The 23,494-nt window shown below is 32.1% G+C and overlaps 3 protein-coding genes across 4 annotated transcripts; 1 reads left to right on the top strand and 2 right to left on the bottom strand.

The window, feature by feature from the left end:
- Nucleotides 1-868: 868 nt before the first annotated feature.
- Nucleotides 869-4,636, bottom strand: LOC145589392 (26S proteasome non-ATPase regulatory subunit 11 homolog). 2 transcript variants are annotated; one of them, XM_081645938.1, is made up of 3 exons: nucleotides 4,478-4,597; nucleotides 3,624-3,706; nucleotides 869-2,283 (listed from the first exon to the last, which is right to left on the bottom strand). In XM_081645938.1, the coding sequence occupies exon 3, from the start codon at nucleotides 2,250-2,252 to the stop codon at nucleotides 987-989; it is 1,266 nt and encodes a 421-aa protein (XP_081502064.1). In that variant the 5' UTR covers nucleotides 2,253-2,283; nucleotides 3,624-3,706; nucleotides 4,478-4,597; the 3' UTR covers nucleotides 869-986. The 2 variants fall into 2 exon arrangements, with proteins under 2 accessions (XP_081502064.1, XP_081502063.1); XM_081645937.1 differs by lacking the exon at nucleotides 3,624-3,706 and having other exon boundaries at nucleotides 4,478-4,636.
- Nucleotides 4,637-13,697: 9,061 nt separating this feature from the next.
- Nucleotides 13,698-19,528, top strand: LOC145587419 (cytochrome b561 and DOMON domain-containing protein At5g35735-like). The gene is made up of 4 exons (XM_081644156.1): nucleotides 13,698-14,320; nucleotides 15,478-15,708; nucleotides 17,249-17,503; nucleotides 19,031-19,528. Exons 1-4 carry the CDS (start codon nucleotides 13,931-13,933, stop codon nucleotides 19,340-19,342), a joined length of 1,188 nt encoding a protein of 395 aa, XP_081500282.1. The 5' UTR covers nucleotides 13,698-13,930; the 3' UTR covers nucleotides 19,343-19,528.
- A 2,736-nt stretch (nucleotides 19,529-22,264) lies between these two features.
- Nucleotides 22,265-23,155, bottom strand: LOC145588516 (uncharacterized). The gene has a single exon (XM_081645164.1). It carries the CDS (start codon nucleotides 23,153-23,155, stop codon nucleotides 22,265-22,267), a length of 891 nt encoding a protein of 296 aa, XP_081501290.1.
- Nucleotides 23,156-23,494: the final 339 nt, after the last annotated feature.

Genomic DNA, 23,494 nt, shown 5'->3' with positions numbered 1-23,494 from the left:
AGGTTATCTTTTTCATGTTAAGTGGTGTGCTCTTTTTATATATCAAAGCTGTGACAAATATCATGAAGAATTTAAAATCGAAGTAGTTGGCTGCTTCAATTTGAATGTTTCATAGTTTAAGCACTGGATAATAAACATGAAATGGTAATCGATTTTGGAAAAACTCATAGTCTTTGGGTGCATGCTCCTTTATTTGTTGTTTATCATGTTTTATCATTGTCTTTCCTTAAAAAATTAGACATGTCCAGAAGGGATTTACCACTAAAAGGCAAAATGTGGGAAAGTCCACAGATTATTAACTTTGCTAACAATATGGACTATGGAGTATTCTGTATTCCTACAGCTGCGCAGACGACGTATGTGCTACCGAATAAGAGTTAGTCCACCAAAGATTATGCAACAAGCTGTACTCTGATAGTTGAAATTAATTTCCTTTCCTTTCAACTTTTCAAGTGATATCATCTACTACAAGGAGATAATCTCTGAAATGTTGTAGCTATCCTAATATGAAATACTACATTAACTGGTATAACATCAATGAGTAAAGGATGAACTAGGATCTGAACTTCAAATGCCTCAGAAAAAAAAAATGGTGATTTTGAAACGACAAATGTAACACAGAATTCATAATTCTTCTGTTAACGAAGAATTGAAACCATTTGTGAAATACCTATATGCACATCAGCATACCTGATGTAACACCTGAAATGATAGCAATTCAAATAGAAAGCAAACGTCAAGCAGCATCACCTACAAATATTTATTGCCCTTGCTATTAAACAAAAGCAATTCTTCAAATGCTGTTGACAAAATTAGACATCGACTGATAATATCTATTTCAAGCTAGATCTGAGACAATATGCAAACACAGAAATCAAAAAAAGTTTCTACAAATTTTCGTTTTTAAAGACAATGGCAGACTATAACTCTGAATAGCTTTCATAGAACCACAACAGGAGCATTTTGAGACCCTAAGGCTTGTACCCTTACGCCATAATCTTAGCAGATCTGACAAAAAGGCTGTCGACAACCTTTGCAACATTGGAAATGGTATCCAGCGTAGCTTCATAAATAGCCTCAGTCTTGGGATCATCAAAGATAATAAGACATCCTGCACCCTGATCAAGAGTCCCTGCAAATTTCTTATCCAAAATCATCTGAGATAATTTCCTCTCCACATGATCAAGGGGAAGTTCGATCAATTCAGCAATGTGGGCAATCTCAACCCTTGAAAATGGCTCGATCAGTCTGCAAAGATTCTGCTCCAACAGAGTGTCATAAAGAGATGATAGATGCCTGTGAACAATAGGATCTTCTTGCAGTTGATCCTTAAAGTTTACCAATGAAGCCTCAAAGAGTTTCAGAGAACGCTTTGAATAAGCATCAGCAATAGCTTTCATAGCATCAAGATCAGGGCCCAAGTACTGCAAGCCTGCTTTTGAAGATATTATTCCAGCAACATCATCAGCTTGATTCACCATGACTTTGCACAAAAGCATGTATTTCAGACTGTATACTGCTCTGGGATCCTCAAGAGCATTAAAGGCCTCAAAAGCTTCAAAGAAATAGCTGTATGCAGTTTTATAGTCTTTCTCCTCGGCATGGAGTATCCCACTCTGCAGGTCTATTGTCCCCTGCTGAGCTGGAGGCACGTATATGGCATTGGCTGCTGTTCTAGCTGCAGTAAGGGCAGCCTTTGCTTTGGGAAGGTTTCTCAAAGAGAAATGAAGCTTGCTCTCCAGTAACTCAATGTCCACTAAGAGAAGTTTATCATCTAATCTTCTGACCTCCTTTATCAGACCTGAAAGGAGAGACAACGCTTCAGAGTACTCCTTGATCTCCATCAACAAAGCAGCGAGTCTGGCCTCAACCCGTTGGCGAAGGAAAGTTCGTTTCTCATCACGAGTCCACTGTACCATATCTTTGCAAAGGGAGATCTGGAGTTCAGTTGAATTAGGTATTTTAGCCACTGTATCAATGATTCCTCGCACAATTTTTGCAGTTTTAGCTTTGGGAATCATAGAAAAGTAGGACCTCAACTGGGTCAAAAGAATCCGAAGATCTTCAGCCTTGTTTTCTTGCCTAAGATAATCAGTGAGCTTTGTGATTGCCTGTTCCTTTATGCGCAAAGCATCAGGTGAAGAAGATGGATCTGCAAGCACTCGCTGCAGAATGGTAATAGACTCTGCAGCGCTATTTGCTTCCAGAGCCTGTTCAAGGGATTCTGTGGTTGCAGGCAGAAAATTGGCCATTGTTGTTTAGTATTGGTGATAAAATAAAGTCCTGTGACGACAAAATAAAGCAATATTAGCATTAAGTTATTAACAATATATGTATAGGTACAGTCCCCATGCACACCCAAAAAAAAATGAGAAAGAAAGAGGCTGGGGTATGCGCAATAAATAGTGGACCTTCAAATGGGCGAGCAAGGAAAACTAATTCTGTGTTACATTACAAGATACTAAGAAATAAATATCAATTAAAAAGGCAACAAAGTAACAATAGAAGATAGAGAAAAAATGGTTGGCAAGGAGGTCAATAACTGATTTCACACTTAAAACTTTCCAAAGCCTAAGTTGTGGAACATAGAATATAAGAAACATATTGTTGGATCATAAAAAAGACAGGCAAGCAACAACACCCCCCCCCCCCCCCACCCCGGGCAGGGTTCTGCTCCATCATCATCCTGAATTCAAAGCATGGTCATCTAAAAAAGCTTTTATATCAAAAAGAATTAAAAATAAAAGTTTTAATCCAGGAATTCCCCCAATAGCACAGAAACCATAGCCTGTTAGGCAGTAAATTGGAAAAGCTGAATTCAGTTAAGAAGAAAAGCTAACAATTGCCTTAATGCCTTATCATTATAAACCAAACCTATAGAAGAACACTTGAATACACTAGACAGTGTAAACCCATTTGGACAAACACCCTAAATCAGCATTCAAGAAAAATATCCAACCCAACTCAAAACAACCCGATTGGAGCAAAAACCCGAAATTAAAACCGTCCAAGTACGAAAATTTCTCTCAAACATTTCATCGAACAGGTTCTGTGCAGAACCCAAATTCTTTAAATTTCGCTTAAAGACTCAATACATAGTTCCCAACATTCAAATCAACAATGGAACCACTCTTGATTAACCTCCCATAAAGGGTATGAAGTATTCGTTCATCCTTCAAATCATCAATAAAACCCAATAATTCTCATGCTGATTAGAGGAGAGAAAAGGATGGAATTGTTGAATTCGTTTCTGAGTAATCTCAATCTGGGTTGCTTTAGAAGAATTAAGGCTTTCAAGGGATTAAAGCAATTGCTCATCAAAGTGACGGAATAACAGAACCATACAACAACTCAGATTCAGACAGCAAATATGTGGAAATCAACCGGCAAAACCATAACACACATTCAGACGGCGATAATTTCAATCAAGAATCTTAATTCAGATCTCAAGAAATGAACAAAGGTACAAGATCTAATAGAAGAAATGAACAAATAAATCAATTTCCAGCCTCACAAGCTAAATGCATGAAATTCAAACGAATTATACAAATAAATTAATCATAATCCACACCCAAAAACAGTAGTGATTTGGGACGAAAACTACAAGAAATTGAAGAACTTACAGCGAAATTCAAGATAATTGGTAGCGATTCAGAGGTCAAATCGAGCTAGTTCACTTGACCAATCTTAAATCTAGAAATTGAAACTAGGGAAGAGAGATTTAGGTAAGGTGACCGGCAAAAGTAATAAGATTTAGGTAATGAAACTAGGGAAGAGAAATTGAAACCAGCAAAAGTAATAATGTGACCATATCTTTTGAGGTGAAATTTAGGTAAACTAGTAACAAAATCGAATATGACATATTATACTTCAACATTCAATAGAGTTGATATATAATTCAAACGAATACAATTTCATATCTGACAAAACAAGATATTGGCTATTATGTTTGTGACTTTGTGATATTCTAAGATACTAATAAAAGACTTTGGTACGAAAATGAAATCATAATTGTATTTTTCAATTATCATAAAGTCAGAATAATGCTCTAGCCCTTGGATTATTGATTATATAATACTCGTAAATTTAGAAGGCCATCTTAGGAAAATCAGCGATTTCCAGTTTTCCACTAAACATTCCTATTAATCAACATTATTGAATTAGCTAATATAATTATCTGTATTTGAACCTTCAAACTATTTATCAAGAGAAGTGCAACCTGATTAAAGGACATTATTGCAACAAGAGGTAGGAAAATCCGTCCTATTAAGTTTGGCTAAAATTCACATAAAAACATTCAACATTAATTCAATTACAGGCTAAACCCTAAAGATCATGCAATTAAATCAAAATTTCTGGAAAATAAAATTGGACAAGAAGTAGATCTAATGAGTAAATTAAGGTTAAAAAGATGCACCAAACCTAAAAAAACAGTAGAAATTGAAATGAATGAATGAATTGAAGAAAAATGAAATACCTGAATTTGGGGAAATCTTAGTGAATTAGAGTTGTTCTTCGAGAGTGCGTGTGCCCCTTTTCTCTCTCCTGTTGTTCAGGGTTTTGTCAAGTTTTCTTGCTCAAGGAGCAACTTCTGGGTTTTCTCTCTCTATATTGAAAGTAGTGAAGCAGTATTATTGGGCTTTAGAGAGAGAGAGGACTTTGATTTATTGGGCTCTAAAGGCTAGATGGAGATTTGTTTCAAATCCCAGTTGAGATGTTGTGCTTGTTGGCATGTCTCAAGGGGTTGTCTCGGGACTCGGGCTAGTTGAGCTCGAAGCTCGACTCGATCAAAATTCGATTCAATCGTTATTGGCCCTAGCAAAAAATGAGCTACATGTAAAAAAAAATTTATATAATGAAAAATGATACATAGTATTATAAGAAAATAATAATGGATCATTGTCGATTCAATCTTTGGTTAAAAGTACTGGGGTTGTACCCAAAATCCGTCATCAAATTTGGCCAACATCATTATCTACATCAAAAGAAAAACTAATTGTCTATTAATATGTAATTAGCTAACTAGTTCCTGACTATAGGGGTGCTTAAATTTTTAAATAATAAAAGTTAGTCTCATAGAATAAATTATATGAAGTAATTCACTTATTCTTCACTTTGGCTCACAATAAGTCTAACTAATAAAACTAAACCGATACAATGTGAGTTCGTAAAAATTATAGAATAAACCTGGTGCACAATTACTTATCGTGTACCAACCATCAGGTATATCATACAAATTGTGATTATAACATTTTAAGGTGTAAGTATGTCATCCAAAAACTGATTATATTATTTGCAATGTAAATGTGTCTATCAAAAAGTAAATATATCATTCAAAAACAAATCAAAAAAGTGATTAAACCATCCAAATTGTATCTAATAATATTTAATATTGTTAAAATTTGGGTTTACAATAATTTAGTATTTTTTCGTGTCCATACAAATTACAAAACCTACTCGTAAATTTGATGCGTTAACTTAGTAGAGAATCCTCTCTCCTATCTTAATTGAATTTTTTTAAAATAAAAATAAAAAATAAAAATAAATCTATAATATAATTGTAGAGTCGTTTTAACGAGACCCTCCAAAACTCCAATGCTCAACTCTCATTCATTTAAAAGGTTGTTTTTTTTTATTTTTTCTTTTTAAGGAAAAAATAACTACCAATCCCACTGCTTTATTTTTATTTTTTTATCATTTTTTTAAAAAAAATCAATAACTACCCATTCACTATTTTATTTTATTTTATTATATTTTTTTATTTATGGGACTACTACTAACATTTCACTTTGTGTGTGTGTGTGTGTTTTTTTTTTGGTACGTAGTATAACATATGACATTCATAAGCACGAGTATGCAGTTCCTTTATCAACAATTCACTATAACACTCAAAATCCTCAACATTTTACTTTTTTTTAAACACTACGTACTAACATTTCACATTGTTTTACGAGTATTTTTTTTGGTACATAGTATAATATATGTCATGCATTAGCACGAGTATACAATTCCTTTATCAACATTTCACTATACTACTCTAAATCCCCAACCCTTCAATTATAAGCATTTTTTTAGGGACTACCCTCCAAACATTTTCCACTTCTTTAATCATCAAAATCAAAAAAAAAATGTACAACACGTTTTTGTGCAACTGGCCTCAGCGAATAACTACTTGCAACAGAACAATGTATGTAACTCGTAGAGCAAGACACTAACCCATATGACACTAACTGAGTAACACGAGTAACCCCTATAACACTGAACGGGTAACCTCCCTATAACTTTGAAAAAGTAAACCCCATAATAGCAGTGCGTGGCCACCGACATAAAAGAGTAAGACCCTGTTTTAGCACAGCAAGTCTCAGCACATTATTAATACGATTATTAATTTTCAGTACGACATAGCTAATTAGGGTTCAGCATAACCGACCAGTCCAAAATCGACCATTACAACTCAAGTCTAAATTACAACATCAAAATCAACTTTTCACATTTTAAATATATATTTTCTTATATATCTCGTGCATTTTACACGGGTACACTCTAGTACTCAAGAACACAAAAGTGGGAAAACACGCAGATAACCGGTAAAAGGGGAAAAGCATATAATTCATTCAACTCAAGAAATGAATGTACGTACGTGTAAACACATTGGAAAAATATTGAGGACTTGGGCCCAAATCCAACTTCTCAATCGGTACTCGCTATCTACTCCCAACTACCGAACCGCTGTGAACAGGTCAACTTCCCACGCTTTTCTATTCGTGGCGTACGTATACTGTAGACTTGGCGGCATTTCTCGTAATAAAACTATTTTTGATACGTTTAAAAAAGAAACTATGGTTAAAGTAAATACGATACTCCCTTCGTTCCTAATTTTTTGCCCCATTTGACTTTTCACGGTCTCTAACAAGCGTTTTAAAACGGTTATATCTCCATTTTTATACGTGTAAAAATTATAAAAACTAAATATCAATAAAATGTGCAATGAGACGCATCAAACAAGATCTTACATGACTATATTATCACTTATAGATTAAGAGTATTTTATGGTCAAAGTTTATAAAAGTTGACCTAAATTTTTGCAATGGGGCAAAAATTTAGAGATAAAGGGAGTAATATATATGTGGATAGTTAATGATAAAAAAACAAATCCAACGTGCTAATTATTTTGAGACTTATGGAAGTATCATGTTTCATTTTAGTTACTTAAATTTAGTAAAAAAAGAATTCTTTATTTAGTAAATTAATTCTACTTGGAATTTGAGTCATTGTACATGGAATCTTGGATTGTACTCTAATTTTAAATAAATTGTCTATTTTTCAATGACAAGATCATTACTCAACCCTTATGTAACAACTAAGGGCCTATTCTCATACGTTTATTTTCAATTCACTTCAGTTCAGTTCAGCTTAGTTCAATTCAACTCAGCTCCTAATTTCCTTCTCTTATAAAATATTCAGTTTAGCTCAGTTCAGTTCAGTTTAGCTGATTTCAGTCTATTAGAACATAACCTAAGAATCTTCTTAGGTTGTACGAGTATGATAGCTAACTCTCACAATTCCAGTCTTAAATTCTACCAATACTATCTTTGGAATGTCAAAAACTAATTTTCCACTAATAATCCATAGAGGAATAGATCACAAAAAATTAGAAAAACCAAAGAAGAGACTGTGGTCACCTCTTTCGGGAATGAATGTTGTGGATCCTATATTCAATTATGAGTTGTATATGTTAGCTTGAGCAATCTCGTCTAAAACAAACATTGAACCACAGGACATCAAGGTTGCTAGTTTGTTCCAATCTTAAGAAAAAAAGAATGAATATAACTATCAATTTTACCAATATAGCGTAGATAGCAGGTTTAGGAAGGATGCATACATTCATTTATCAAAGGAAAAGCGATTATAGAAATTGTACATGCATCATCGATTCATCGACAATGTATGCTCCCAAAAAGATTAGTAATTACAATGGATTTAAGATGGGTCATGGAGAAATAACTTTGAACATACTCTTTCTTTTAACATATGATTAATCAAGGGTGTGTTCTGTATATTCATCTGATTTTTACTTATATGAACTTATTTAATCTTATCTGAGAAAACTTGAACTTATTAAACCTTATAAAAACTTATTTTAGTTATTATTTGTACTTAGATAACCAAAGTGGAACTTATTTTTTCTGAATTGAATATATCTACACTTAGCTGTTATTATCTGAACTTTTTACACCTGAAATAAGTGAAAATAAAATAAGAGCTCTTAATTGAATTAATAACGATGGCAAACCAATTCAATTACTTAAATTTTTGATATAATTATATGGTCTTTAATTAGTTTGGACATAATTGTATACCTTAATTAAGAATAAAGAGATCATATATAAAACCCATCTCTAGAAATTTTATTGTTAACATCATAGTGATCATATATACATCAACCACTATAATAATATGAAGTCAAAACCACACGGATCAAGTAGTAGATATTGAGAAGGATTTGATAAATGTTTGTGTGGAATACTATGCCCCAAATGAGAGTGAGTAACAAGGGTCATCTAACACCACAACTAAAATTCTAATATTAACGATGAAGCTGGTTGTAACTTTAAAATATAACTAATTTCTGCTCATCATCAAACTGCTATAAAATGTATAGATGGGTATATGTAAATTTTGAATGATACGAAAGTAAGTGTAGCACGAGTCGTACTTTTGTTATTTATCTTGCATGAGAATAAAATATTATGTTAAGTGATAGATAGATTTAACTAATGTCCACTTATAATTCAAAATTTGACAATTTCTTCAATGTTAAGTCCTTTACTTTTCCATATGTTTTTAAAAATGTAAAAGCATAACAATTTGCATTTGATTGGACTCTACCTTACACATTAATATTAACAACTTATTTGGAGAAACTCGAACATGACTTACCATTTACACTTATCCAATATATATAGTATTATTATATTTGACACAAGAAAAGCAAGAATCAAATGAAGAAGATGAGCATATTCAATAAATTAGGTGTAAACTCCAACAACATTATAACTTGTAATTAACTTCTATATTGAGTTATTTGAGTCTAGCTAGTTGTATATTTGTAAACATGCTAATTTTGTCCTTAATAAATTAGACAACTAAAGATAGAGAAGAATAATCACTCACGTTTTTTCAACTAATTGAATAATTCACCATTTGTCGGAAAATTTTGATTTCTTGTTAGTTTAATTTATCATTTTTAATAATTGGGAAAGTCGGACCAAATCCATGTGAATACGGGAGTTGCCGAGTTGGTGCATGAGCAAAAGGCCAATTTGACAGGGCATCACCGTATGAGTATGACCAAGTAATTACTAACTTTCTTCTCTTTCTTTATTGCTAACTTCGAATTTTCATTTTTGTTACTCTTCTTTGTTTTCTCTTTCTGACCATTACTATACTTCGACTTTTTAACAAAATTAAATCCCAAAATCTACATTTTGTATACCAAATTCAGCTAATTGTCTAAATGATTAATGTTTTGATAATGATATATAAAGGTATCTTGCTGACGAGCGTCCCGATCGTTAGATAACTAATTAATATATAACCTAAAATAGTACAGAGTATTAATTTTGGAATGCATGTCAAAATCATGTGTTAATAATCTCGATATAATTAATAATGTTTATTTTACCGTAATATTTTCATTTTTGATTTTACTACTTAACGCTCCGGGGTACTTGTTAACTTTTGCAAAGTAAAAACAATACATAAAATAAAACAATAATTACACCAATCATTTCTAAATCATTGACTCTTGGTAGCAAAACTGCTAGAGGCCTAGAGATATGAATTGCCCAAAAAATAATGTAAGGAGTGAATATAAGAGGTTTGAAGCCTTAGCAGTTAGAGCAACTGTAATGGTAAGCTGATTAGTAAATTAACTTTATTTGCCACATAAGATTTTAAGCTAATATTTTTTGTAGCTAATTTGTGTTCCAATGGTTAGCTACTAACTTGTGATTTAGATGAGTCTTAATTTCTTTATTTGTTTTAAAATTTGATTTTATTAATAAATCAACCACTCTTTAAGCAAGTTTTTTTCACAAGTAAATTAGCTTAATTAACCATGCTAATTTCATACTAGTATATAAGATCCAATGATCAAGCTAGTAGTAAGGGAATCTATTAAGTGAATTAGCAGATACATTAACAAAGGTTGGGGACAAATATAAAACTCGACTTCCTCTTTTAAAAATTATCTAAGTATATGTATAACCCTTTTTTTTTTTTTTTTTTTTTGTAGAGAGTCACAAGGGACGGATGATGAGAATCACACTCAGTTTATGCATAACTTTGAATTCCATTGTCTTGATTTTTTTTATTAGGCATACATCCTTAAAATCCTTCCGTACCATTATATTCCAAAAGAAAACTTTTTAAAAGGAGTAAATATATATGAGCTGAATTTAGAAATACAAAATACGTTATACTGTTTCTCAAAAAAAAAAAAAAAAACGTTATACTGTGCAGTAGTATTTATTATTAGGAAAAAAATATTATCATGTCAAAATTATACGAGTAATAGCAAAGCATGATTTAGTATCTTCTGTGATTGCATTTGTTGACCTTGGACTGTCGAAAATATGCAGCAATTAATTAGGGAGTATTTTTTTTTACAGAATGCAGCAATTAAATTATATAGTCAAAACAACATTAAATCCATGTTAATTATTATTTTAAAAGTTTTTTAAGATGTTGTTATTAAAAATTAAGAAAAATGCTATACATAACCCTTAGCTCTTAGAGCAACTTCAATGGCAAGCTAATTTGACAATTAGCTTGTCATGCCACATAAGCTTTTAAGCTAATTATTATTTTAGCTACTTTTTGCTCCAATAGCTAGCTATTAGCTTAGTAGTACTTGTTGGATAGAAAATACATAGAAAGAGCTTAATTGGTGCAATGAGCATTTTCATTTTGGCAAGTTTAATTCCCAAGCAAATTAGCTTGGCAAAGCTAATTTGCTTATCCAAGCTAATTGAGTTTTCTAGCTCCAATGGTCAAGCTAATAGCTAGGGAATTATTGTAATTGCAAGCAAGTCCCTAGCTACAACCATTGGAGTTGCTCTTAGGGCTACATATAAAGAGCTAAAAATAGGAAAAAAATAAATAAAAAAATATAACATTAATTACAATGATTTACGTATGATTTTGTCAAACATTTCTAAATTAATACCAATTAATACCAAATTAGGAAAGATCTTAAATGCTTATTCATAGCCCTTAGGGGACATATAGCTTTAATTTTTTGATTTGTACTTAAAAAAACACTAAATACACTCCTATCCCAAAATACTAAGCCATAATTATATTTTGATTTGTCCTTAAATAATTGCCCACTTTCTAATAAGGCCTTATACACTTCAACTATAAAAAAATAATATTCAATAAAAATAATTTTAGTTCGGTAAAGAATTAAAGATAATATCAGTCTATTAAAAATAATCACATTTTAGTAAAATTAAGTCTTTTTTAGTAAAAATAAATTCAATAAAATGAGTAACTTCAAAAAAAAAATATAATAGATTATCAATAAAAATAATTTTAGTTCAGCAAATATCATTTTAGTTTAGTAAAATTAATTTCAGTTCAATAAAAATACTTTAACTTCAGCAATAAAAAGTTCAGTAAAAATAATTTCTATTGGCGAAAATAAGGTGTTGAGAACAGGGCCTAATATACCTTGTAAACTCTCAATGATAAATATGGAGTACTGTATAAGCAAGGTTACAATTTGTACGAGTCATAACAAATTAAAAAGGGCAATTAAAGATGGATAAAAAAAATCTTTTAGATAAATTATAAATTGAGGATTTTCTAAGGTGTCCACATAGGCATTAATAAAGATTCATTGTCAATAAAATTATTCTAATAAATTAAATAATAATCTTTCCGAAATTATAAATTACTCCCTTCGTTCTTAAAAACTTGCTCCAATTCTCCATGCGCGGAGTTTTAGGAGAAATTGGAGAAAGTAATAATATATGGAAGTAGCGGGGTTGGTGGAAGAATAAAAAATTGTAAAAACCCAAAAGTAGTGGAGATAATTGAAGGAGAGATAATATGGAATTAATATTGTTTGATCCACTTGGTGAGAGAAATTAATTAAATATTGTAAAAGCTTTCCAAATAAGGAAATAAAGCAAGTATTTAAAAACGATCGGAAAAGAAAAGTGAAACAAGTATTTAAAAATGGAGGGAGTATATACCATAGATAATAAAGTTTCTCTTTAGGATTCACCATTCCCCTCATGGTAGTAGTTATTTTATTTTATTTTTTTTTTATTTTATAAACTCGGCAATTTCCCTAGGATCAAATTATGTTAACATAGGTTTTATCTTACCCAAAAATCTTGTCCTTAAAATATAAGTCTGTTATTATTTTTTTTTTCTATTGCAACTATTCCCTCCGTGTTTTAATAAGTGTTATACTTTGACTAAATACGCATGTCAATACATGATTTTGACCATTAATTTATATAATTATATGTTAGTAAAATTATAATAAAATTGATATTATGAAAATATACATTATAACGAATCCAACAATGTATTATACAATAACATTTGTTTTTTATATATTAGTAAATTAATCAAGTCAAAGCCATTATGTGAATAGTGAAAAAAGTCAAACTGTAACACTTATTAAAATATGAAGGAAGTAGTTCTTTTTTAAATTTCATATATACTGTAAACAATCTTTTTTTTTTTACTTCATTTTTTATCCACTAAACATCGTCGTATTAGTTTATATATGTGTATCACGAGTACTTAGACTACATTCAATTCATATGATTTGATTTGATTTGATTTGAAATTTTCTGATTTAATGTGAAATAGCGTGGTCTTATCTGATTTGATTTTCTGATTTGGACAAATTTTGACTTAATATGTAAACTTATGCGTAGAATAAGGGCGTGTTCGACGTTAGCTTTTGAGTAGCCTTTAGGTAGCTTTTAGTGGTTTGACCAAATAAAAAATATAACTGTTTGATAATGTAGTAGTTGAGGTAACTTTTAGTGGTAGAAGTAGCTTTTTATCAAAAGTTAAAAATATTAACTTTTGAAGTTAGAGGTAACTTTTGAGGTAGCGGTTAAAAATTTAATCTATAGTTTTTTTTAAAAAAAAATGCTGATTTTTACGTATAACAGCTAATCAATCACTACTTTGCCAAACACTCATACCTAAATTATTTATCATCACAGCTAACAGCTAACAACTACTTTCACAACAGCTAACATCTATCTTCACAGCTTAAAAATTATCAAATGAGATATCATTAGATTTCTTTTAATAAGAACTTTCCAAATATGATATTTTCTTAATTTTATAAATTACAAAAATAAAGATTAAAAAAAAAAAGCTTTAATTTGGTTTAATATGGTCTAATATGTTATTTGTAAATTTGAACATAGCATTATAAATAAAGAAAGATTATGAACATTTTTTTTTTTTATAATTTTTTTTAGCAAAGATTGGGAATACTATTAAAATATAAAAACGGGTAGTTGTGGATTATGTTTGGGTCTCGGCCTTCCCCACCAAAGACCAAAGCTTTCCATTAATTCCAAAAAACTAGTAGCATGAATTGGTCAACTACTCCAACTCTTCTTCATGCCTATAACTCAATCAAAACTCCCCACCCTCACCAAACCCAACACACATACCAATAGAACCTTCCTTTTTCCTACAACCCCTTTTCATTACAATCTCTATATAATTCCACTTTCCACCCCTTCTTTCCCTTGATCAAAACTTCCTCCCTTTTACTTTGGTCCTCTCTACCCAATTTACTCTCCCCTCTCTCTCTATAAACCCACAACCCCCATTCAAGCACCTGCTAGCCTGGCAAAACTGATTCATATCCGATTACTCGATGTGGAAGATGGGATCAACAACTAGACTTTCGTTGCTAATATTATCAATATCTTTCTTAGTCACAACGGCAATAGCACAAACAGCATGTAGAGCACACACCTTTACAAACAACCAACAATACAGCAGTTGTAGTGATCTCCCTGAATTGAATTCATTCTTATATTGGACCTATGATTCGACAGCCGGTACCGCCAACATCGCCTTCCGAACCACCGGGGTTAGCCCGACCTCGAACTGGATCGCGTGGGCCCTTAACCCGACTGGGTCCGGCATGGTTGGGGCTCAGGCTTTGGTTGCCTACCGAAATTCTTCCAGCAGCGTTCACGCCTACACATCCTCTGTTACTTCTACTGCCACCACTCTTGCTCAAAGTAGCATCAGTTTCCGGGTATTTTACTATTACTCCTTTTTAATTATTCAACAAATTATACTTTTTTTTTTAATTAATCCCAATGAAATTGTGTATTTTTAAAAATTATTCATTACATTTTTTTGAAAGGATTAAATTTCACTCTAAGAAAATTAATAGAGTATATAAATCAATCGTGATTGTCAATTACTTTTAAATTTCTAATTAAATTGATCGTTATCAAGAATCAACGTGATAAAAATAACGTTATTTTCTCTCTATTTGGTCACAAGATACAAGTATCTGGGCAAAAGAAGTAATCTTGTTTTAATACAGAGTATTGCATAAGATATTTACTACCGGCTATGCCAAAAATAAATTGTCACTTTGTCAATAATAGAAACGTGTATTAGCTAATACGGAGTATTATAAAATAAAAGTATATGAATTTCCCATGAAGAATTAATAATTATTAATTGTGATTTTAATGTTAAATATAACAGTCAAACAAAGATTTTTTTATATTTAATTATTATTTCTAATAAGTTCTGCTTTAGGGTGATGTAATTGTTACACTATGATGATATTGGCTATTTGGTACCATTGCGGTACAATTGGGTAAAGGTCAATACATCGTTTTAAAAGTTAGCATTGAATTATTTTTAAAATACAATACTTTTTCCGTGGAAGAAAAGTCTAAATTTTACAGGTAATTTCTTGATTATGGAGTTAGAGAAAAGAAAATGTGATTTGGTATCTGGTTTAATTGTATGCTATCATCAACAACAGGAAAAAGAAAGATTTGATTTGCAATAATAAAAACCAGCTATTTATTCCTTATGTGCATGTTATTGAATTGACTAGTGTTTAGATTTAGAATCAAACAAAATGATCACTAGCCGCCCTGTTTGATTGGAATGGACAGCCTAGCTCATCACTCGTTATTATAGTCGAGTTATAATTGTTACATTACTAGATTAAATTACATTGTTCGTTATATTACAAACTACATAGTGTTATTTTTATTTTTGTTATATATTTATTCCCGTGCTAATAATTGGTGACTTCTGTAAACACTATGGTTATATGGATGATGTATTGTTTACAATATGTCATTATTAGATAATTATATGTACGGTACATAATAAAATTGGTAACTCGACTAATTCATATGAGATGGTACAACTATAATTCAGGTGAGCAACTTATCGGCAACTAGCGGGACCAATGAGATGACAATATTTGCAACTATTCGGCCACCAAGTACGACGGTGAACCAGGTGTGGCAAGTGGGCCCAGTGACCGGAGGCAATCCAGGGCAACATTCTCTTAACAGTGCTAACACCAAGTCCTCTGGTTCTATTAACTTCCTTTCTGGCCAAGCTACCGCAGGTGGTGCAACTATTCAAAGACTTAAACAAAAGAATGTAAGTTTTCAATTTCACAACTCCCACTCGGTGTTTTTACTCGTTTCTAATACAATCGACTCCATAAAGATGCAGGGGTGTTCAAAAATACCTGACCTAGCCGGACCTTTTATTGACTCGTTACAAAGAAAATTGTCTAATGCCATTACATTTACAAATTTACATCACAAAGTTAAGAAAAAAACCCAAAAAAGCCCCAAAGCTAGTTGGGATTAGTTTAGTTCCTACCTCTTTTGAAATTTCAACCAATTTACCTACTCTTCTCTTATTAAAGCTTCTTCTATTCTAGCGTATATCTTTGAAAGAGTCATTTAGCATTATGTTATTGCTTGTTTCTAATGTTATAAATTAATGCATAAGTTTTTAGTTGTAAGTCCCTTTTAAAAATTTAAAATCAAGTGTCAAGCATACTTAAGCACATTAATTAAGTATTTTATTACTCATTTGGTTTCAAAATGTAAGAAGTTTTAGCCATTTTGAATGTTACTATCAAAAATTTAATTTAATGATCAGGCGTTACACTATCAATATAATAGATTTTGTCTTCTTCCATCATCGATATACAATTAACTAAAATAGATTATTAAAACTTATTTAGTTAATAAAAGAGATTAAAGTAATAATGCCTACTTTGTGAGTTGTAACCTTAGCACATGTGTTTGGTAGTCTTTGATCACGATGAAGTGATTATAATTAAGCGAACAAATTTGAGGCTAACATGTGTGTAAGTGTAACCACTGCCTCGTACTAACATGGAAAAATAATGATGAAAACAAATTATTGGATCTTTTGGTTGGTGAGCTATTTTCGTGTCAACAACGACATGCTCTTTTTTTCAATCTCTTTTTCTTTTTTATTCTTATTTCTGCGTTTAAATCCCTATTATGTTTTATATAGTTGCGCTTAGAATTAGGTGCATCGATTATATTTTTTCCTTATTTGATAATTCTTGTATGCATTTAGATGCATTTCATATATTCTTCGTATATATTAGTATCTTTTGATACAAGTCATACAACTTTTAATAAATGCAACCGAATATATGTAAGAAGTTTCGTTGTCGAAACATCACACGCTTAGATTTTGAAAAAATCATTCTATCAGCGTTTTGAACTAGACAAAGAAAAGAATGTTATTGTTCACCCACCACCAATAAGCATGATGTTGATGTGAAAATTTAGAAATCATTTCTTTTGAAAGACTCGACACTTGAACATCTCAACTTTTTTTTTTTTTGTGGTTATTTAATTCTTAAGAATTTTTTTTAGTCAATATATTCATGTTTTCATTTTTTATTTTCTAACTAATATTATAGATTCACATGTTTACTTTATAAATTTTATGTATTCGACATGGTCAAAGATTTATAAATATAGTCAATAAAGGTCAAAGAGACATCTAATTAGACATCGGTAGTTGGTACTAAATTAACTGTACATTTTGTTTTTGTTTTTGAATTGTTGTCATGTTATTTGAGAGTGTGTACACTAATATTAAGCAAATTGGATAACCATAATTAAATTGGGGGTGTTAATTGCAGACACACGGAGTTTTGAATGCAATTAGTTGGGGAATTTTAATGCCATTGGGAGCTATAATTGCAAGGTACGTGAAGGTGTTCCCATCAGCCGATCCAGCATGGTTTTACCTTCATATAGCTTGCCAAATCTCTGCCTATATCATCGGAGTTGCTGGTTGGGGTACTGGTCTTAAACTTGGCAGTCAATCTGTGGGTATTGTTTACCACGTCCACCGTAACATTGGGATCGCCCTTTTCTGCCTCGCCACTCTTCAGGTTTAACTCACTTATCTTATATATCTCTGTTTGAATTAATTATCACATTATCTCAATCAGTTATGATAAAGGTTATAATTCGTACATAACATTAATATGACTAAACATTGTTATATAATATGGTCTCATAGAAATATCTACTTATCAAGTTATAACATGTTATTCTACGCGTGTAGAGAATCAATATTATTTCACTTTATGGATATAATATACTTTCAATATTTTATCTTTCTATCTTCTAGAGACTTGTAATGGACTATGAACATGATACATTAGAAAATTCATGTAAGAACACGTAACATAAATTACATGGAAAGTGATGAATAATGCATAGCTTTTTTGACTAAGCTGCCACATTTATGGGGCCAGGTAGGTAAGGTAACTCAACTAACACGGTATGTTCCATAAATCATAAAATTTCAAGGTAGAGATTGTAGTTACTTCTGACGTCTAGCTTTTAGATTGTCAATTTTGGTTTTAAATGTAAGTTTATGTCTTTTAATGCCGGTCCATTTTTTATTACTACTACTTGCATAAAATTATACGGGTACAATTATCTAGTCTAGATAATACATCACCACCTAACACCCTTATTCTAGAATTACCATAGAATATCTTTCTTTTTATTTTCTTTGATTAGCAAAATTATACTTCATATATATGTAGCATATATTGATATACTGCATCTGTCTTTAAATAAATGTCTCATTTAGCTTTAATAATTTTTTTTTAAACTCTAAAATAACAAGACAATGAGATTTAGGTTAATAATTTTTATTTGCAAAATTTATTAAATTACCACGAAACATAAATTTGTTACTTCCTTAAAAGTTAAAACAATGGCACTACAATGGAAAAAAAAAGGGGTTTGAAAAAGTATCATATTGATACTGTTTAAAGTAGTACCAACTACCAAAGTCGTCAAAGAATTCTTAGTCTACCTAACAGTTATTTTCTAACTTCAAATTTTGGTTGATACGTTCTTTTGTTTCATTTTCTAAGTACTCGTATGTATCTTGGCTCAAAATCTAAGATAGAATTGATTTTTTTTATATTCAAACCTTTGGAAGCTTCTTCTTGTTGTGGACTTATTTCTACTCAACATTTTATAATCACACATTCACATCATAAGACATTTTCCATGAACAATATAATAGGAGATTTTATTTGTGTTAGTTGACTAATATGTTCATAACTTCATATTGCGTCGTACTAGAAAGCTCGTTTTTATAGTCTCTATATATTGTATAGAATATATAGTATATGTATTCCCTAGGTTTTGTCCTCATTAAAAAGTGTGGACTTTTTTTGCAAGTCAGATAAATAATTGCATTTTTATATTTTTTCGAAATTTGAATAGAGTTCATAGAACTTTTAATAGAAAAGAGGATTCTCTTGTTACTTTTTTCTGTAAAACCTAAGATACTCGCCAACTTAATGTTAAATTACAACTATATACCTACTTGTCATACAATTGGGGTAGGAGAGAAATCGTTTTGATATAGTTTCAATTTATTTGAATTTCAGGTATTTGCCCTACTTCTAAGGCCAAACAAAGACCACAAGTACAGATTGTACTGGAAGGTATACCATCATGGCATTGGATACATCGTGATCATCTTGAGTATCATCAACATCTACCAAGGATTCGACAAAGTGTTGATGCCAGAGAAGAAATGGAAGAGAATATACTCAGGCATCCTCATTGCTTTGGGAGCCATTGCTCTTGTATTGGAGGCATTTACGTGGACCGTCGTGTACAAGAAGAAGAAGACTGATCAACAGAAACATGGTCACCATGCTAATGGAACCAACGGATTTGCTAATAGTTATGCATAGACTGCATGCTGCTGTTTTGTAAATTTTTCTATACGTTTGTTTCAAATTTAGGCTTATTATTTTAGGTTGTATTATAAACTACAGATTTTGAATATTTTCTTCTTCTTTTAAATCCCTTTTGTATTATTGTTGCCAGTGAGTTATAGGGCATATTTGATTGTTTTTATTACTATGATAGTTTTGGTCCGATCCATTGCCTTTTGTGCACTTGCACACATTTTTTTTCCTCCTCCCTCTGTTTTTTTTTTCCTTAGTGATGAGCTATTTTATACGGTACATGGATTAAAAATGTGCACTTTCTTTTTAAGCCATCAAACTTTCTCTATAATTGTCAACAAATTTAATTAGATGATGTAACCATGTACCAAATTATGCAACTTCGATCTTTTTTTATTTTGTTTTTTTTATTCTAATTATTGTTTAAAGTACTAGAACTATGTCTTCAAATTTTATCTCATAATAATACTCTAATAATAGAAATGTTACTCCATGGTTTTCAAAAAAAATAAATGTAACTCCATGATGTAGTGAGAATGTTTTATTTACAGTAAAAAGAAAAAAAGAAAAGAAAACACAAGCACTTAGCTAGACAAGTAAAATCTATTGCTCGATTTACCTTCGGTTCGAGTAATGGTGGTGAAAGCAAATTGTTTCAAATTAAAGGTTACCCATATTGGGCATCAACAATAATAAAGCTCGCATTTGAGCTTCAACTTTGCATATAAAAAACCAATGAAACTAAAAATTGACTTAAGAATATAAAAAAACGTCTTAGGATTTGTGATCAATTTCTAAGTTTCTAAGATCGCCTTAATTTTAAATTTAGTTGAAAATGACTTTAAATGTTTGGAGTCGAACTAAACTAATCAGTGGGTTAAAGGCTCTTTCTCGATTTCAATAACTTTCAAGGAAATTTTAGAAAATAACACCACAAAAATGTCACGATTTTGATTATAACACCACAAAAAAAAAAAAAAACTTTTATTATAGGAAAATTTGACTTTTATCACAAAAAAAAATTAAAAAAAATGTTTTTTTACCACCAAAACTTCTAAAACTTTTACTTTTCCACCAAATAAAAAATTTAAAATTGTTTTTTACCACCTGTCGTAAAAAACCTAACGGAATTTTTTAAAATTTTCGATTTTTCGTGTCAAACACATGCTCTTTAGGGGTTTTCGGGGGCATTTTGGGTCATTTGGGTCCAATTTGAGGTCAGAATTGACAAAAAATGATCGAAAATGCCTCGTTTTGCGTGTTTAAAAATACCTCGATTTGCGTGAACACGCAAAACGAGGTATTTTCGGTCATTTTTTGTCAATTCTAACCTCAAATTGGACACAAAGGGCCAAATGCCCCCCTAAACCTATGAAGAACATGTTTTGCGCACGAAATTCGAAGAGATTTTTTAAAAACCGTTAGATTTAACGGTTTCTTGACGTTAGGTGGTAAAAAACAATTTTTAGAAATTTTTTTGGTTGTAAAATAAAAGTTTTTTAGAAGTTTTGATGTTAAAAACAATTTTTTGATTTTTTTTTTGGTGGTAAAAGTCAAAATTTCCTTATAACACCACAAAAAAATCCCAAAAATTGATTTCACCACCACCTAATGGATTTTTGGATGAAATCCGTTAGTGGGGTCTTAGAAGACACGTGTCAAGTGTCTAGTGGTTTAAATAAATAAATTTAAAAAGAAAAAGAAAAAAACAGACCTTACCCCTAACAACCCAACCATCCCACCACCGCAAAGGCCATCACACCAGCCGCCGACTGCCGCTGGCATCCCTTGCCCCCACAAAAGTCGACGAAACCAACCCCTTTAACCGCCGCTCAAGCTCTCCCCCCCTTCCCCCTCCTCGAAAACCATCACAAGCCGCGAAATCTACCCTAATTTCTCCAATTTCCGCCGCAAAATCTACACCCATTTCCCCATTTTCGCGAAATCTACACCCATTTCCCCCATTTTCGCGAAATCGGCGACCGAAATCGACTGATGGAGGGCTTCCATGTTCGATTTCGGTCGTTTTGAGGGTGAAAGATAGGGAAGGTGGTTTTGGGGGTTGATGTTGCTGTGGTGTAGGTGGTGAATTGTGGTGGGTAGGTGGTGATTTATGGTGGTTAGACAAGGTTGGGGTGGTTTTAGGAGAGGAGGAAGAGGGGAAGGGAGGGTTTCGCCGGTTTTCGTCAGGGCAGGGAGTGCCGGCAGCTTGGGTTAGGCTGTCGGCGTGGCTAGAGACGGTGGTGCCGGTGGTGGGGTTGGCTGGGTTTAAATTAGTTTTTTTTCTTTTTTTTTATTTTACAACCAATATATAAGTGATACGTGTACTTTGTGGGGTCTACAAACGGTTTTTTGGATGGCATCCATTAGGTGGTGGTAAAATCAAAATTTTTGGTTTTTTGGTGGTGTTATAATATTTTTTTTTTTTTTTTTTTTTTTTGTTTTTTTTGTTTTTTGTTTTTTGTGGTGTTATAATCAAAATCGTGACATTTTTGTGGTGTTATTTTCTAAAATTTTTAATTTTCAATTACATTTTGTTTTATGTAAAAAATTTGCTAAGTGCATAAAATGTATGTAAAAAATTTGCTAAGTGCATAAAATGTATTCATTTTTAGTTAGATGTACAACGAAAATGTTTTTTTTTTATTTTTTTATTTTTTTGTGTAAGGTAAGAAAAAAAGGAAAGAATTAGGACCCTCTCCTCACGAGGGGCGATCCTAAAGCATCTGAGGTGAGAATGGGGTACAAAGTTGAAGAGGTACAAAAAGAAATATCCAATTTGTCGATGACAAGATGGCCAACATTTGCAATCCAATCTGTTGCTCTGTTTGCTTCTCTATAGACATGCCGAATTTTCCAATGGGGGAATCTGCGAAGTAGGATCTTGATATCTGCTATAATGTGATCAATCTGCCATGGGGTCGACTAAATACCGTTCACTGCGTTGACAACGAGGAGATTGTCCCCTTCAATTTGAAGATCTTGTATTCCTTGTTGGAGGGCGAGGATAATTCTCTTGTGAAGACCAAAAGCTTCAGCTACAAAGACGTTGGTGGTTCCAAGGTTGAAAGCTTGTGCTGCAATGGGTTTACCGTCACTCTCTCTGATGATGACTCGTGCTGCTGCTGAATTGTTTTTTATCGAACCGTCGAAGTTGAGTTTGAAGGAGTTGAGAAGAGGAGCTTCCCATGCAACTAATTGTGGGATAGGGTGGTTTAGGTGAGGAAGATGATGGGTTTGGGATCTCTGCATTAGAGACCCCGAGCTTAAAGAGGTATCTATGAGAATGCAATAATTCCACTCTTTGAATGCAAATTGCACTCGGTGGAAGGTTCTAGGGATGTCAAGAGTCTCATTCTTAAAAATAATAGAGTTCCGTTCTTTCCAAATACTCCATAAGAGGAAGATAACCTTTCGGAGGGAGGAGTTGTTTTTCCGAAGTGTAGATAATGTCGTTATTAAGTCTATAGGTTGAAGTTCACCAGGCAACCAACTTTGGGTTAAAGTGTGGTTCCAAATTTCTTCGGCCCTATCACAAGTAAGAAATAAGTGATTGTGAGATTCCGGATAAGCGGAACAAAAGGTGCAAAGATTAAGAGGAATAATCTTTCTTTTATAAAGGGTGTCTCTAACTCCAAGACTATTATGCATTATTTTCCATAAGAAGATTTGGAGTTTAGGCGGGATATCTAGCTTCCATATCCAACGATGTGGCCATTTTACAGCATTTGGCTCTAAATCATGTGCTATCCATGTAGCCGACTTTACCGAAAAATTTTCCGAAGGCATAGGGCCCCATACTGGTGTGTCAGTCATTTGAGTGCTAGGTAAGGGGATGCCTATGATTAGTTGTACAATATAGTGTGGTAATAAAGAACAAAGCTTATGTTTATTCCAATGTCGATCTGGGAGAATAAAGTCAGCAACCCTTAAGTTAATGTTGACTTGGTGGCCTTGTAACTCCAAGGTTTCTAGGAGACTTTTATTTGTGACCCAGTTGTCTAGCCAAAAGTAAATGTCATTGCCATTACCGATTTTCCAGCGAATGCCTTTGCGCAGAATTTCCCTTTGCACAAGAATGGTTTTCCATATATGCGAGTCTTTAGGTTGAAGTTGATATTAAAAAAAGAGGAGTTATGGAGATATTTCTCTTAT

This window comes from Chenopodium album, chromosome 17, assembly GCF_948465745.1.
Source record: "Chenopodium album chromosome 17, dcCheAlbu1.1, whole genome shotgun sequence".
NCBI lineage: Eukaryota > Viridiplantae > Streptophyta > Magnoliopsida > Caryophyllales > Amaranthaceae > Chenopodium > Chenopodium album.
This window is presented reverse-complemented; position numbering and strand designations above follow the sequence as displayed.